At 37.0% G+C, this 14,643-nt stretch overlaps 1 protein-coding gene across 1 annotated transcript in view; it reads right to left on the reverse strand.

The window, feature by feature from the left end:
- Positions 1-14,643, reverse strand: part of PMS1 (PMS1 homolog 1, mismatch repair system component) — a 105,616-nt gene that overhangs the window by 22,537 nt on the left and 68,436 nt on the right. The window contains exons 6-9 of the mRNA XM_007464974.1: positions 11,199-11,315; positions 4,533-4,655; positions 3,837-3,980; positions 2,795-3,687 (exon numbers count right to left, since the gene is read on the reverse strand). Of these exons, the coding sequence (XP_007465036.1) occupies positions 2,795-3,687; positions 3,837-3,980; positions 4,533-4,655; positions 11,199-11,315 (1,277 nt within the window). The remainder of the gene's footprint in view (positions 1-2,794; positions 3,688-3,836; positions 3,981-4,532; positions 4,656-11,198; positions 11,316-14,643) is intronic.

The raw sequence follows: 14,643 nt of genomic DNA on the forward strand, positions 1-14,643 counted from the left end.
TCCCTACACCATTTTGATTAATTTCTACTCAGGGAAGCATTCCCATAAATATGATTAAGCCCAACTGCTAACTGTTTTCATAACTCTTCTGTGCTCCTTTTATTTAAAAACTCTTCATATTCTATGATTACTATTTGTTTAACAGTGTCTTCTTCACTAGACTGCACTTTTATGAGTAGTAAAAGTATCTTTTATTTATAATTTATCACTGTATCTGAAATGACTAGCTAGAGTACATAGGGCCTTGTACACAGAATGGCCTCAGTAAATAGTTCCTAACTGAAAGAAACAAGGAAGGGAAAGAGAAGGGAAGGGAAGGAAGCAAGGGAGGAAAGAAAAAAGGGAAGGAAGGGGATGGAAAAAAAACAGGAAACAAGAAGAGAAAAAAAGAGAAGAAAAGGAAGAATGGATGGCAAGACTGATTATCTGTAGAACAGGAGTCTACGCTCATATCCCTTCACACTCCTTGTAGAATTTAAGACCACGGAAAGAATTCTAAGATAAAGACCAGAAGAGAAATGGTAGTTAGTGTGATTCTTGTGTTATAACATATTTACTCTACCTTTTCACTAATCATGATTTTGATTCCCAGATCCCTGGCTCTGGAAGATTCTAATAGAGCTTTTTGTGACATACAGTAAGCTCTCTGATCCCAAGATACCTATATTTTCTTCACAGGTTTCTATTTCTGGGCTCCAAATTAAATTTAACCTTGAATAAGCAAATGAAAAATAATATCAATCACAATAGAGAAATTTGCTTTACACAGATTAAAAACTCTGATTAACATCATGAACAATTATTTACTATATGCTAGTCATTTATCTTGTATCATAACACACAATATATCTTATTTAATTTTCACAACAATCCGGGAGATATTGTCCACACATTTTTACAAAAAGCTATCAAAGAGAGGAAGTGAGGTTAGAACGCAGGTGTAGCTTCAGAGGCCTGCTCTTGACCAATAATGCCTCTTTTGTATACCTTATGGCAATAAAGAAAATTCTGAATTCCAGAATACTGCCTGATGATTAACAAAGTTTTAGATGAGACCTATTAACCATAACCCTTGTACCTTAACACCTTGGGGCCTGCAAGGAGAAACAATGCCGACATTCCTTGAAAGGAAACTGGAGTAATACCTGCTATTGTAAGGCTGCAAGGGAACAGCTACCTTGAGCTGTTCCAATGTCAATACTTCCATGAGAACTGGGAACATCTATGCTTTTTTTTCTTTTCTCAGACAGCGCTCAATTCATCACCTCCCTGGTCAATGCAATTCAACTTTTGAGGGCTTACTGTATTAAAACTCAAGTGCTCTCATCTTTAAACTGAATGTGTCATTTATGTAAAACAAAAGATAATTAACAATGTGTGAACCTTATTTGCATCTTAATTCAAATAAACTTTTAAAAAATTTGACATTTATGAAATAATTAGAAATTTGAACAATGAAGATTAAGGAATTCATGTTTTAGAAAGTGGTAACAATTTGTATTATGGCTCTGTTTAAAATAGGAGTATTTTTATCTTTAACAGATATATATTAAACCACCATCCCCACTTAAAAAAAAAGAACTTGTGGAGGTTTTGCCTATTGGTGTGTTAATAGTGGTCTTTATTACTTTAAATTAACAGTGTCTTTATAAGATTGAAAAGCTAATGAAAAATGAAAAAAAAATTGGTCAAGTATCCATGTAGTTTATCACCAAATATAAACTCTGGATGACAGGTTACATTTAAAATTTTTTCCAGATGTTTGACATAGTATTGCAATGCCTTAGGTCAGGGGTCCCCAAACCCCGGGACACAGACCGGTATCGGTCCACGGCCTGTTAGTAACTGGGCCGCACAGCAGGAAGTGAGCAGCAGGCAAGCGAGCGAAGCTTCATCTGCGCTCCCCATCACTCGCGTGACTGCCTGAACCACCCCCACCGGCCCCCACCAGTGGAAAAATTGTCAGCCACGAAACTGGTCCCTGGTGCCAAAAAGGTTAGGGACCACTGCCTCAGGTAATAATATGTGACTGGAAGTATAAATGCACTCTTTCATTTTCTTGTGAGCTAAATCACTCAAAACATAATATTTTGTGTTTACAGCAAGTGCCCTAAGTCAATTAGAAACACTCCTCATATTTTTTGGGAATATTTATTCAGATCATCTGATCTAAAAATGGCAAATAATATGTAGTTAATTTAATCAAAGAGATCAAACCACCTATTTACCTAGCCCCCAAAACCCACCACAGTTTATAAGTTGTCAATAAATAAAAGATTTTATAAGAAAGCACTGAGTTATACTGAATAGGAACAGTATTAGCATCACCAAATTAAATCTGCAACAATGGTACAATTTTTTGTATTGTGTTACATATTTTAGAGACCAATTTAAAAAGGGAATAGTCAAGATCTTAAAAACACCACTGTTCTAATGCAAAAGTTTAAAAAAGAAAAAGTCCTGTCATAGGAAGATTAATGTAAAAATAAAAAAGAAATAGAAGAAAATGGTAGTTTTTAGTTAAGAATGGAAAACCTTTAACTACAAACTTAAATCAGAAAGTAGTTAAGGCTTGTACCAAAATAAAAAACAAACAAACAAAAAAAAGCCCATAAAAACCTCTAAATTAGCAAAAAAGTAATGCCAAAAAAGGTACTTTAGTCAAGCCAAAAGCCGTTTTCCATTCTGCTTTTCCATAAATAAGAAGTTAAAAAAAATTTTTTTTTAACCCAGTGAGTCATATAGAATGGAAATATCTGAACATTCAGGTCTCACGAAAGCTCTGGAAACTTACTTCAGTTTTTCCTCTTCACTCAATGTCTTCCACAGTTCTTCAATTTGTACTGTTGCATCTTCCAAACTGGTCTTGGAATTGTCTGTGAGAAACTGAGCACGATGATCTTGAACAAAAAGGGCACTTGCTGACATGGGTTTCTTGATTACTCGATTGCTAATTAAATCATAAGCTGTAAGCTGTCCAGATTTGTTATCTACCACATTTGATTTTTTGTTATAGGAACTTTCATTCAATTTCTTTTGTTCAAGACTTGGGTTATTATTATTATTACTTACTCTACATGCTAAACTTTCTTGAGGTACTAAAATTTTCACAGGTTCAATGTTTTCTCCTCTTGAATCTTTAAGTACATTTCCCTTGCTCCAGTCATCTACACAAATTTCCAAAGACTTCTCAGGAACTGCTTCTTCCTCATTTTCCCCACTCTCATCTATAAGGCCTTTACTGCCATTTTCTGATTGGGCTTGCTTAACAGAACCTACAAAACAAATTTCACTATATTCCTTTTGGGTGTCCTCACATGATAAATTATTCATTGGAATCTCCTGAAGTGTATTTCCACTGTTCTTATCAATGCTAGAATTTTCACTATTAAAATGATCATCACAATGGTCACCAATATGCATATGATGATTCAAACAATAATTAGTGTTTTGCCCAGATTTATCATTATGCACATCATTCTGGAAAGGAATGGCTGAAGTATCAACATTTGGATAATTATTTCCAGATGTTTCCATCGTAGTAAAAAGCACATCTGTTTCTGTTGTTTTACTAACAACCATGTCATCTGAGGAAACATCTGTTTTATTACTTTCATAAGAATTTGTACTAGTTAGTGATCCATAATAAGTTGTCATCAGATTTTCAAGAGCAATCAACACAGATTCCTAAAAATACAAATTAACAAATGTTAGAGGAAATTATGAAAATAATATTAAAAAATCTACAGAAAAAGCAAATCTTTTTCATATGAAAATGGTTAGACTGCGTAAATTTGTAAATAGCATAAATACAAAAAAAATCTGAAAAAGATTACCTTATTCTGTAATAATACTTGACTTTTATCTGGTGTTAAATTCACATCTACATCAGCTGTAGGAACATCAATTTTCAGAAAGAAAATGGGATACAAACGAGTAGATTCCTTTAGGCATTTCAGATTGTAATAATGTCGTATTAGCTAGAAATATATGTAATGAGTGAAAGACAAAAAAAAAAGACATAAAGAAAAGATAGTATTGCCATCTTTAAAATACCACCAAAAGAAGCATATTTAACTGAGAAACTGAGTGGATGTAACTGCTTATTAGGAAAAGTAGTATCTAAATAGTAATGCTCATTTAGAGGCTTTGAACTTACATAAAGCACAAGCATTCATTAAGAAGTACAAATATCCAATGCAACTGGCTTCATGGTTAACAGATCATAGTGCCATGGATGTTTTGTAAGTCCTGGGTTCAAATCCAAATTGTGTTACTTCCTCGTTATGTGGTCTAAGATAGTCACAAACATTTCAGTCTCTTCACTATAAAAAAGGATAATAATTCACCACAGAACTGTTGTGAAGAGTCATATGTAAGGCACCTAGCACAATGCTTAATAAATGATATTGTATCTATTTTTCCTTTTCCTTATTTTGGAACAAATTCTTAAAAGTAGTCCTTATAAGAAGCTGACAAGTGACAGAGTTTTTATTTCTGATCCAAGTGATACTTTTTCTTAAAAAGATTACCTTTAATATATCTTTTTGGTGTACTGGTCGACTGTTTATAAAGATGAAACTCCTTTCTGGGGTTGAAAGACTTGTGAAAGAGTGGTCTGCATCATGCTTTGGAAGAAATCCACTTAGATAAATCTATAATTGTAATAAATAATTACAGAATTGATATGCAATGTAAATGATAAATGTGATTCCATGGGTCTGGCTATATACAATACATTAAAAGGTATTAAAAAATTGAGACTTCCCTGGTGGCTCAATGGTTAAGAATCCGCCTGCCAATGCAGGGGACACAGTTTCGAGCCCTGGTCCGGGAAGATCCCACATGCTGCAGAGCAACTAAGCCCGTGCGCCACAACTACTGAGCCTGCGTGTCACAGCTACTGAAGCCCGCACGCCTAGAGCCCGTGCTCTGCAACAAGAGAAACCACCGCAGCGAGAAGCCCGTGTACCACAATGAAGAGTAGCCCCCACTCACCCCAACTAGAGAAAGCCCGCACGCAGCAATGAAGACCCAACATAGCCAAAAATTTTAAAAATTAAAAATAAAATAAGTAAAAAAAATTAAAAAGCCTAAATAACACTGTATATATTTTTTAAAAGGTATAAAAAAATTAACAAACAAATGGATTTCGATCTTAAGGTCTAAAGAGCCCTATATTTCCTGATAACCATGTCATGAGCATTAACCTTAAATAAATTACTGAAGCGTGTTAAATTGGTGTTCTCAGCCTCTGACTCTCCCTTTTTGCAATTCTATTTTAAGGAAAAACTGGCATTCATGAGAGCTTCACCAACGGCCATATATCTTATTGTCATAGGATATACAGCATAAATACTGCTCTTTGCTCAACCTGATCTTTCTGTCTTCTAAAAATTTCTTTCCTCATATTGTGACTTTCCTCTGGCTCTTTATCCTTTTCTTTTGCAGCATTGTACTTTACCTTCATTTTTGTTTAGAGAGCTATTTTACAAATGTTTGAAGAGGGAGAAAATAAAGAAGAATCCTAGAAAAAATACCAGTGAGAAGACTGACTGATTTAGGGGACAGAAGGCAAGGAGAATGCTCCTACTTTTACTTTTAAAGATAATACAGAGAATTGTTAGGAATACTGGATAGAGCCAGACAGACATGATTTAAATCCTAGCTCTACTACTAGTGTGATATTGGTCAAATTATTCAAAATACAGGCCTATTATAGTCTCTTATCTGAAACAACTGGCATCAGCTGTTTTATTAACCTGTTAAGAAACAGTAATAATGGGAAAATTTCAGCTTAGGTTTAGAAAAGCAAGAGTGTCAGTGGGGGTGCTATTTTTAGTTAAGCAGAAACCACGAGGCTCCTTACCAACGTATCCTGCAGGCTGCCACCTATGTCTACGGCTATCCCTGCCCTTGGAAATAAGTGCTTAAGGAGATGCAGTACCAATTTTAGAACACTAAGCGCATTACCGTCACAGTGCCAAACTGTGCAAATTAAAAAAAGTTAATAAATAACCCTAGATAATCCATTATAAAATGAAAATAATTAACTATAAAACTTCACAAGACTTATAAATGGTTGTATAATTTACCAAGCAACATGAGACCCTTCTTAAAGCACCTGCTGAGCATCAGGGAGAGCCTGTTTAGCCTCTGAAAGACTTATTGGGCTTGTTGATGGAAAAAAAATACCCAGAATAGGGAAGAATGAAGATTAAAATGAAGAAAAAATTGGTAATATTGCTAGTGTTTTCCTTCCACACCATCTTGGCTGGCCACTGAATAAATACTATTACTTCCGAATACAGAGCTTTAAAAATGGCTTAAGACAACCTTAAGAACTAACAAACTGTAAGTTATATGGAATAGTAAAATCAAATGGCAAAGTCTTATAAAATGCTATAAAAAGTGAAAATCCTGGCTTCCCTGGTGGTGCAGTGGTTGAGAGTCCACCTGCCGATGCTGGGGACACGGGTTTGTGCCCTGGTCCGGGAAGATCCCACATGCCGCGGAGTGGCTGGGCCCGTGAGCCATGGCCGCTGGGCATGCGCGTCCGGAGCCGGTGCGCCGCAACGGGAGAGGCCACAACAGAGAGAGGCCCGCATACCACAAAAAAGGCAGTGAGAGGCCCGCGTACCACAAAAAAAAAAAAAAAAGTGAAAATCCATCTAGTTAGAGTGAAGAAAAACGTCTGTAAGAGACCAAATCAGTGCAACAAAATAAAAAATTAGATAGACCTTATAAGATTCTATACCCAACTATTAACTAAATAGCAAAACAAACATCAAAGGCAAAATATAAACAAATAATTCTCCCCTGATTGTCCTTCAGCTATGGACCCCTCTCTCCTTCCCTTCATCTCCAATATTCTATAATCTGGCTTCTACCTCAGTGACCAACTCCAATGGACACTTAGTTCTACCCTTACCTGACTCTCTACAGACCCTGATACCAATGACAACTCTCTACTTTGGGAAGCATGACACTGCTTCAGCCTTCTCTTTGTTTCCTCTCTGACACTTCCTCTTTAGTCTGGTTTGCTGGTTTCTCTCTCTTTGCTTACAGTCTATAATGATGATGGTCCCCTTGAGTTTCATCATCAGACCCTTTTTTCTTGCTCTCTACTCTCCCTGAGTAATTTCATTCCCATCTATACACATACACCAGTGACGCTAAGATACAGATGTAGAACCTTTATTTCTTTCATCCCCAAATGCTTACTATCTTTAACTAGCTGTCACACAAATCTTCTCAATCTCACCACATTCAAAACTTAGTAAAATATTTAAGCTCACTTCTACCCTGCTGTCCAACTAGCTCCTCCTGTATTCCTTTACCATGATAAACAGCCCTGCCCCCTACCCAGTATGTCAAACCCATCTCTTCTCTGCCCCGATTCTGCTGACGTAACCTTGACGTTCTCCTCTTTCGGTAAACCTCTAGAACCCTATGGGATTTATGTTTCTAAAGTGAAAATTTAAGTACTTCTGATCAGGATAGTGGAATAAATTCACACTTATTAATAATTCCCTTCTCTCCATCCCAACTGCAAATACATAGCAGTGATAGATAAAATAAATTTTTACAAAAATTTTTAAAGACCTAACCATTTAAAAATAAGACAAACATAAAGATGTTATGAATGCTAAACATAACAGGGAGTGATGGCTGAAATCAAAAGCCCTTATGTGCTCTATGATCAGAAACCAGCTGTATCAGAAAAAAAAAATTGTAACAATGTGTGATTATGGATGTAACTAGACTTACTGTGGTGACCACTTCACAATGTATACATATAACAAATCATAACATTGTACACTTGAAACTAATATGTCAACTGTATATCAATTAAAAAGAAAAAAAAGAAACCTGCTGGTCAATTGGAAATTCAATTCTGGTATGGAAATAAGGACAGAAAACACATATAGTTAGGGAATTTAAATCAGTCTTTCCCTTTGAAATGGGCAAATTTCTCCTCCCACCCCTACAAATGTTTAAAAAATACTGTGACCACTGTTTGGAGCTGCTTGCAAGGATCACCAGAAAGAACAGAGACAACTCCAAAACCAAAAATAAAGTTAAGCCAAGTCAGCTAGGAAAAAGGGTCTGCAAAATATTGGCAGGACGAAAGGCATGAACTACTAATATTAATACCTAGTTTTGAATTGCAGCTGGGAGGGCAGTGGTATCTGCCAAACTACGGGAAGGGAGGGGAAAGTGGGAGGGAAAAACAAAACAATAAATCTGCATTCAAAGTGATTTTGTAAATTAAAATTTCAAAGCATATAAAATGGCAGAGAATGAGAGAATATTCTCTCAGGAATAAAAATGATAGAGCAATATGAAAGTGACTGAAATTAGTATGTGTACCATGTGTACTCTTTTAAAAGAGTAAATAAAAAAACATTATTAAAATAAACCCCAGAAGATAAAGAAATCAAAACTGGTAGCTATAAATCAAATTTAGAAGAAAGAACAGAAAAGTAGATATTGTTTTGGGAATAAAAATCAGGCAGCACTGAGGAATTCACCCAGAACTTAGCATGGATTGATGCAGAGCTATCAAAGAGAAGACAGATGTCAAAACAAACAAACAAACAAAAAAACCAACTTGAGGAGTTCCATCAAACCAACAAAGCCACACTGGGAAACTCCATAGGAAATGCCACCACAGCAGTGGTGCAGCTGGGATCACCATCCATAATTAGGAGATTCTTCCCATATGGAGTTGCTATATAGATAAGAAAGGGACCCTCAACATTATAGAAACAGATATTATGAAGATTTTCTGCACCCAAGGTTCCCAATGACTTATGCATCTGCCACCCCAGTCCAGTGAAGGGCCTTGGTGGCCAAGTTTCACAACTTGAATGTATGTAATGAGGACAAAAGTGAGGTGAGAGGGGCAACCATTAGCAGTTGGTAAACAACTTAAGATTGATTTTGGCTACGAATGAGAATGGGTCAAGGAAACTCTGAAAGCCCAGAAAGCACGGAATAGTGATGGGTAGCTGGTGGCAACATAAATACAATACCCATTTAGACACACAGTGCATGAACAAAAGAGATTTGGTTAGACGATCATTCTCACTAGGGAGACACTCAAAAGTCTGTCCTTCTGACAGCCCACTGAAGTGGTATTACTCAGCAACACATGGTTTCCAAGTACCCTCATTCCCCCATGCAAGAATAACCACGTGAAGGTGCAGCAAAGTTTTGGTATCTGTCAAAGATTACCAGCAGCCCTTGTACAATTCTATTTCAAGAGAAAATTTAAAAATCAATGGACATGGGGCTCACTGGTGGTGCAGTGGTTAAGAATCCGCCTGCCAATGCAGGGGACATGGGTTCGAGCCCTGGTCCAGGAAGATCCCACATGCCGCGGAGCAACTAAGCCCGTGCGCCACAGCTACTGAGCCTGTGCTCTACAGCCCGTGAGCCACAACTACTGAGCCCACATGCCACAACTACTGAAGCCCCACGCCTGGAGCCCGTGCTCCGCAACAAGAAGCCACGGCAATGAGAAGCCCGTGCACCGCAAAGAAGAGTAGCCCCCGCTCACCGCAACTAGAGAAAGCCCGCACGCAGCAACAAAGACCCAACGCAGCCAGATAAAATAAAAATAATAAATTTATTGAAAAAAATCAATGGACATGCACAGATCGGGCAACATATCTCAATACAGATCAAAGAAAAGAAATCCAAACTGCAGGAATGACTCATGTTCCAATCACACATGGAATCATAACTAACCGTCTAAATCAGTGCTTTCACTACTTGAATATGCACTCAGAGACTGCATTAAAATGCAGATTCTCGGGCTTCCCTGGTGGCACAGTGGTTGAGAGTCCGCCTGCCAATGCAGGGGACACGGGTTCGTGCCCCGGTCCGGGAAGATCCCACATGCCGTGGAGCAGCTGGGCCTGTGAGCCATGGCCACTAAGCCTGCGCGTCTGGAGCCTGTGCTCTGCAGCGGGAGAGGCCACAACAGTGAGAGGCCCATGTACCGCAAAAAAAAAAAAAAAAAAAAAAAAAAAAAGTGCAGATTCTCATTCAGTATATCTGGGATGAGGCCTGAGATTCTTCACCTAACAAGCTTCCAAGTAATGCCAATGCTGCTGGTCTTCAGACCAAACTATGACAGGTAGAATCTCTAAAGCACAACACCACAGATATCATGTCTGGATCTCCTGTCACAAGCTTCCTGGGTTACCAGCATAGGCAACAAAGTTCCAGGAAGCCACAGGGAACCCAGGGGAATTTAGACAGTACCCTTATTATCCCAAGTCAGCCACCATGACCAGTCCAAGGTGGCACTAGTGTCTAAACTATTAAACAACTATTAAGAGAGCTCTGAAAAATAGAACCCATGTCAGATCATGGCCACTAAGGGTGGCCTGAATTGTTCCTCAGGAGAGAGCACTCTTAACACATTAATTGAGCACAAGCTCCCATCCAAGACTCTAATAAGATGATAATTAAGAACTCAATACTGCAAAAAAGGATAGGAGGGGAACTAGTAGCAGAAAAGAGATCGCAACAAATTATAAAAAAGAAAAGGAGAACAGAGAAGTCATAGTAATGTATACTCCATACAAGCTTTCAACTTTTAGAATGAATCTTCAAATAAAAGATGATTACATAATTAAAAATCTTCCAACAAACAAAAGATGGTTACATAAGAAAATAGGTTATTAAGCTAGATAACATGAAAGTGGAGCCGACATGACTGAGAGGGAGAAGAGCAGGTAGAAGTAAGACTGGGAGTGTTAATAACCTCATCCAATATTATTGGGACTGAAGAAGGCTGTCTGAAGCTGACAGATCAAGAAAATAAAGCTGGAATACATATATCTAGGATGGGAAAGGGAAAACAAAGGTAAGAGAGCTCAACTTCTTTTCTTTCATTGTAGAAAGTAAACAGATGAAGATTCTAAATTGAAAATCACTTAAAAAATTAATGTAGCCACGATACTTAAAATTAAACAATAAAAAGAAAAGATTAAAACAGGAAGCAGGGCTGGGAAGAGAGGTTTAATATGAGCTCTGTGCATATTTTCTTTTTGTGCCTTATACACATACTTCGTTAAAATTTTAAAAGAAAAACTTCTTGCAACCCCAACCCCACAAAAAGGAAATAATTTAACAGTTTCATTGGTAAATTAGAATTATTAAAGAACATTTTTGTTGTATACCTGAGATTCTTCAGAGTGGTACTGAAAGGGTTCCATGTTGCCCATAACAGCAGTCCCCAGAACAGACATGAGAGCCATTTTATGATCTGATACTCTAGTTTTCTGCCAAATAATTGCCTAGGGACAAAATAACACAGACAACTTTTGACACAATTTGGATTTAGTAAACTCAAATACTTATACAAATTATTGATATATTTAGCATTCATCCCTAGCTTATATTTTCTGCATCATTTATAAGATATGCATGTCTGACAGAACTCCGTTTCCAAATTTTAGTAGCTATATATGCTGCAGTGTAGAATCTATTTTAATTTCCCTTAACCTCAATTTTCTTCTCTCTGTAAGATGACTAAGAATATTTATCTCCCCGAGTTGTTGGAAGATGAAAATATATGATGTAGGCAAACACATAGGCCAGTGTCTGGCATAAAACAGTTTCATTAAATATTAATTCTCTCCCCTCTTCTAATCCTAAACTTCAGAGTATATACTTCAGAGTATATTTAAATTAAATCGCTACTCCAAGTAAAGTATTACTGTTTTATTGAAGACAGACACCTATGCTATAAGATTTCTGTAAATAGTCAAACTGGTATAAAAATTTAGGATAATGCATGCTTTTTAAAATTACCTTTATAATTACCTTTTATACACAGAAAACTTTAAAAAAGCTAACTGAACCTTACAGTCATAAAAGCTGAATAATGAGCTTGGATTTTTTTCACTGCAAGCATCCAGTAGGGTAGTTCAAGAGAAGCATAGGCCAGAGAGACTGCACCAAAGTGTATGATCAGGTACCACATACTGAAATTTTTTCAGTTAATGAGGTCCAATTATAGTCAAATCTCTTGAGAAACCATCAATACAGACACATATCATTCATTCAACAAATATTCACTTAGAACCCCCTAAATCCTAAAGAAAATGTGTAAAGGGCTTAGGAGAAAACATCAACATTCAAGAGGCAGACAGAGGAAGAAGAGGAGACTGAAAAGGATTGGCCACAGAGGCAAGAAGAGTCACAGGACAGTATGGTGCATAGAACAAGGAAGTTTTTTTAAGAAGAAAGAAGTAGTTATGTGTGACCAGTGTTGAGAGACCAAGGTAAAAAAAGAGATGTGGCCACAGGATTTAGCAATCAGGAGGATGAGAGCAGTTCTCAGGAAGCAGAGTAAACGAAGCCAAATTTTACTTACTAGACAGTGACTATAGGGGGAACATATGAAAGAGACAGCTCTTTTAGGAACTTTGGCTGTGAAGTGAAAGCAGACAGCAATAACTGTTGGCAGGTGGATCAAGGCAAGCTCTTGATGACACACTTGAACAAAAAGCAGTGAGGGAAGAATGGGTATACAAACAAGTAGGTTTGTAGAATCAATGGAAGGAAGTTGAGAAAGTTCTCCTTTGTTCTCTCTTTCTCTCTCCCTCTTTTTTTTTGGTAATGTTGAAAGGTTATTTGTTCCAAGTAAAAAGACACTGATTTAAATATTTGATTGTAGAGAAGGTTTAAAAGAAAGAGAGACACTCTGGCTAGATCAAAGGGTCCTAGCCAAACAAATTCCTTAACATGACCAGGAACCTATGTAGGCAGGAAGAAGTACTAACAATATTATGTATAATAAAATGAAAGGGGAAGTAAATGAATTCATGTTGTTCTCTAACTGGCATGTCAGGGGATAGCAGCGAAGTGCTGTTCTCTTCTGGACAAGATGACAATAGTCATTAACTCTGCTTCTTGATATGTATCATCTGTAAGCCACTATTGTTTTTAGAATCTCAAAGACCAACCTGCTGGGGAAAACAGTGTAACAACTGCTCAAGAAGACAAATTGCCCAATATTTAGTGTAACAGGAAAACCTTTTACCTATTCCCAGGGTTTTATTAATACTAATCAAGTAGGAGTTACAATTTATGAAGAACTTACTTACTAGGCACTACTATTCTAGAAACCATTAGTTTTCACAACCATTTCAGGCAGGTATTATTATCTCATTTTCCAGATGAGGAAACTGAGGCTCAGATTGATTTACCCAAAGAAACAGAGATATTAGATCATGGAATCATGATTCATACCCTAACCTTTCTGGTTCCAAATTTTTACTTTGCTAACATCTCTCTCCTCTCTAGTCAAGGATAGTAATAAGTTACAGCCAACTCCAGACCCTAATTGGGAATTCTCAAATAGTGTCTCTGACAAATGCATTTTCATGTATGAGTATGTGATATGTTATGAAATCTCCAGTTGTTTGAGGGTATTAATACACTCTCAAAACAAAATTATTTTAAAAATTCATTTAAAGTTAAATAAATAATTTACCTTTAGAAGAGGGCAAGGAGAAAAATCGGGGTCTCCAAATCAAAGAAACCACACCAGAATAACAGAAATCCAAAAAAGACTGGGAGCTACTCTTATAGCATCCTGAAGTCAGAATATTTTTGAGAGTGCAGCTTGTCAGTACCAACCTTAACCGTATTATGCAGATCCTTATACCTAAGGATTTCTAAATTTCTGATAATTTTTATTTATTAATATTCATATAAATACAGATGTGTAGTAATTAGTCCCAGCAAAATGACAGAACTAGAATTTAGGTACTGTTCTGTCCTAGATGCCAACTTTTCACTGTCTATTGCTTTGAAAGTGATCTCAATTAGAAAAAAGGACCTAAAGTACATGAAATCAAATAGAAAAGTAAATTGTAAACAATAACAAAATTAAGGTATAGGTTCAATGTGTATATTTCTAAAAAAATTATGTTTTGGTAACTACATTTCCACTTAAAGGACAATACACTATTTAAAATTGGAACTGCTCCAGGAAACATGGGATGTCACATACATTTTTTGTTTTTTGCGGTACGCGGGCCTCTCACTGTTGTGGCCTCTCCTGTTGCGGAGCACAGGTTCTGGACGCGCAGGCCCAGCGGCCACGGCTCACGGGCCTAGCCGCTCTGCGGCATGTGGGATCTTCCCAGACCGGGGCACGTACCCGAGTCCCCTGCATCGGCAGGCGGACTCTCAACCACTGCGCCACCAGGGAAGCCCCATATAAGTATTTTTAATCTTTATTTCAGCACTAAGTATTTTTAATCTTTATTTCATCACATATTATAATATATAAATGCTCTGGCTAAATTAAAATTTTTGGAGAAACTTCTAAATTTATTCAGCAAATATTTTATTGAACATCTACTTTGTACCAGATTCCATGCTAAAAGCTGGGAATACAAAGATAGAAGGAAAAGGTCCCAGCTTTCAAGGAGCTAAAAATACGAAAGGAAAGTAAGGTATTAAAATAATTATAATGCATTATGAAAACTGCTAATACAAAACACAGTGGGAACACTGTAGAAGAAACCTAAGTCTACTGCACAGAGCAACTGCATGTGCAGTGAGACTTGAAAGGAGTCTGCCACCCACAAATTATGGGAAGGGCATTCC

This window comes from Lipotes vexillifer, unplaced genomic scaffold (genome assembly GCF_000442215.2).
Source record: "Lipotes vexillifer unplaced genomic scaffold, Lipotes_vexillifer_v1.1 scaffold903, whole genome shotgun sequence".
NCBI lineage: Eukaryota > Metazoa > Chordata > Mammalia > Artiodactyla > Lipotidae > Lipotes > Lipotes vexillifer.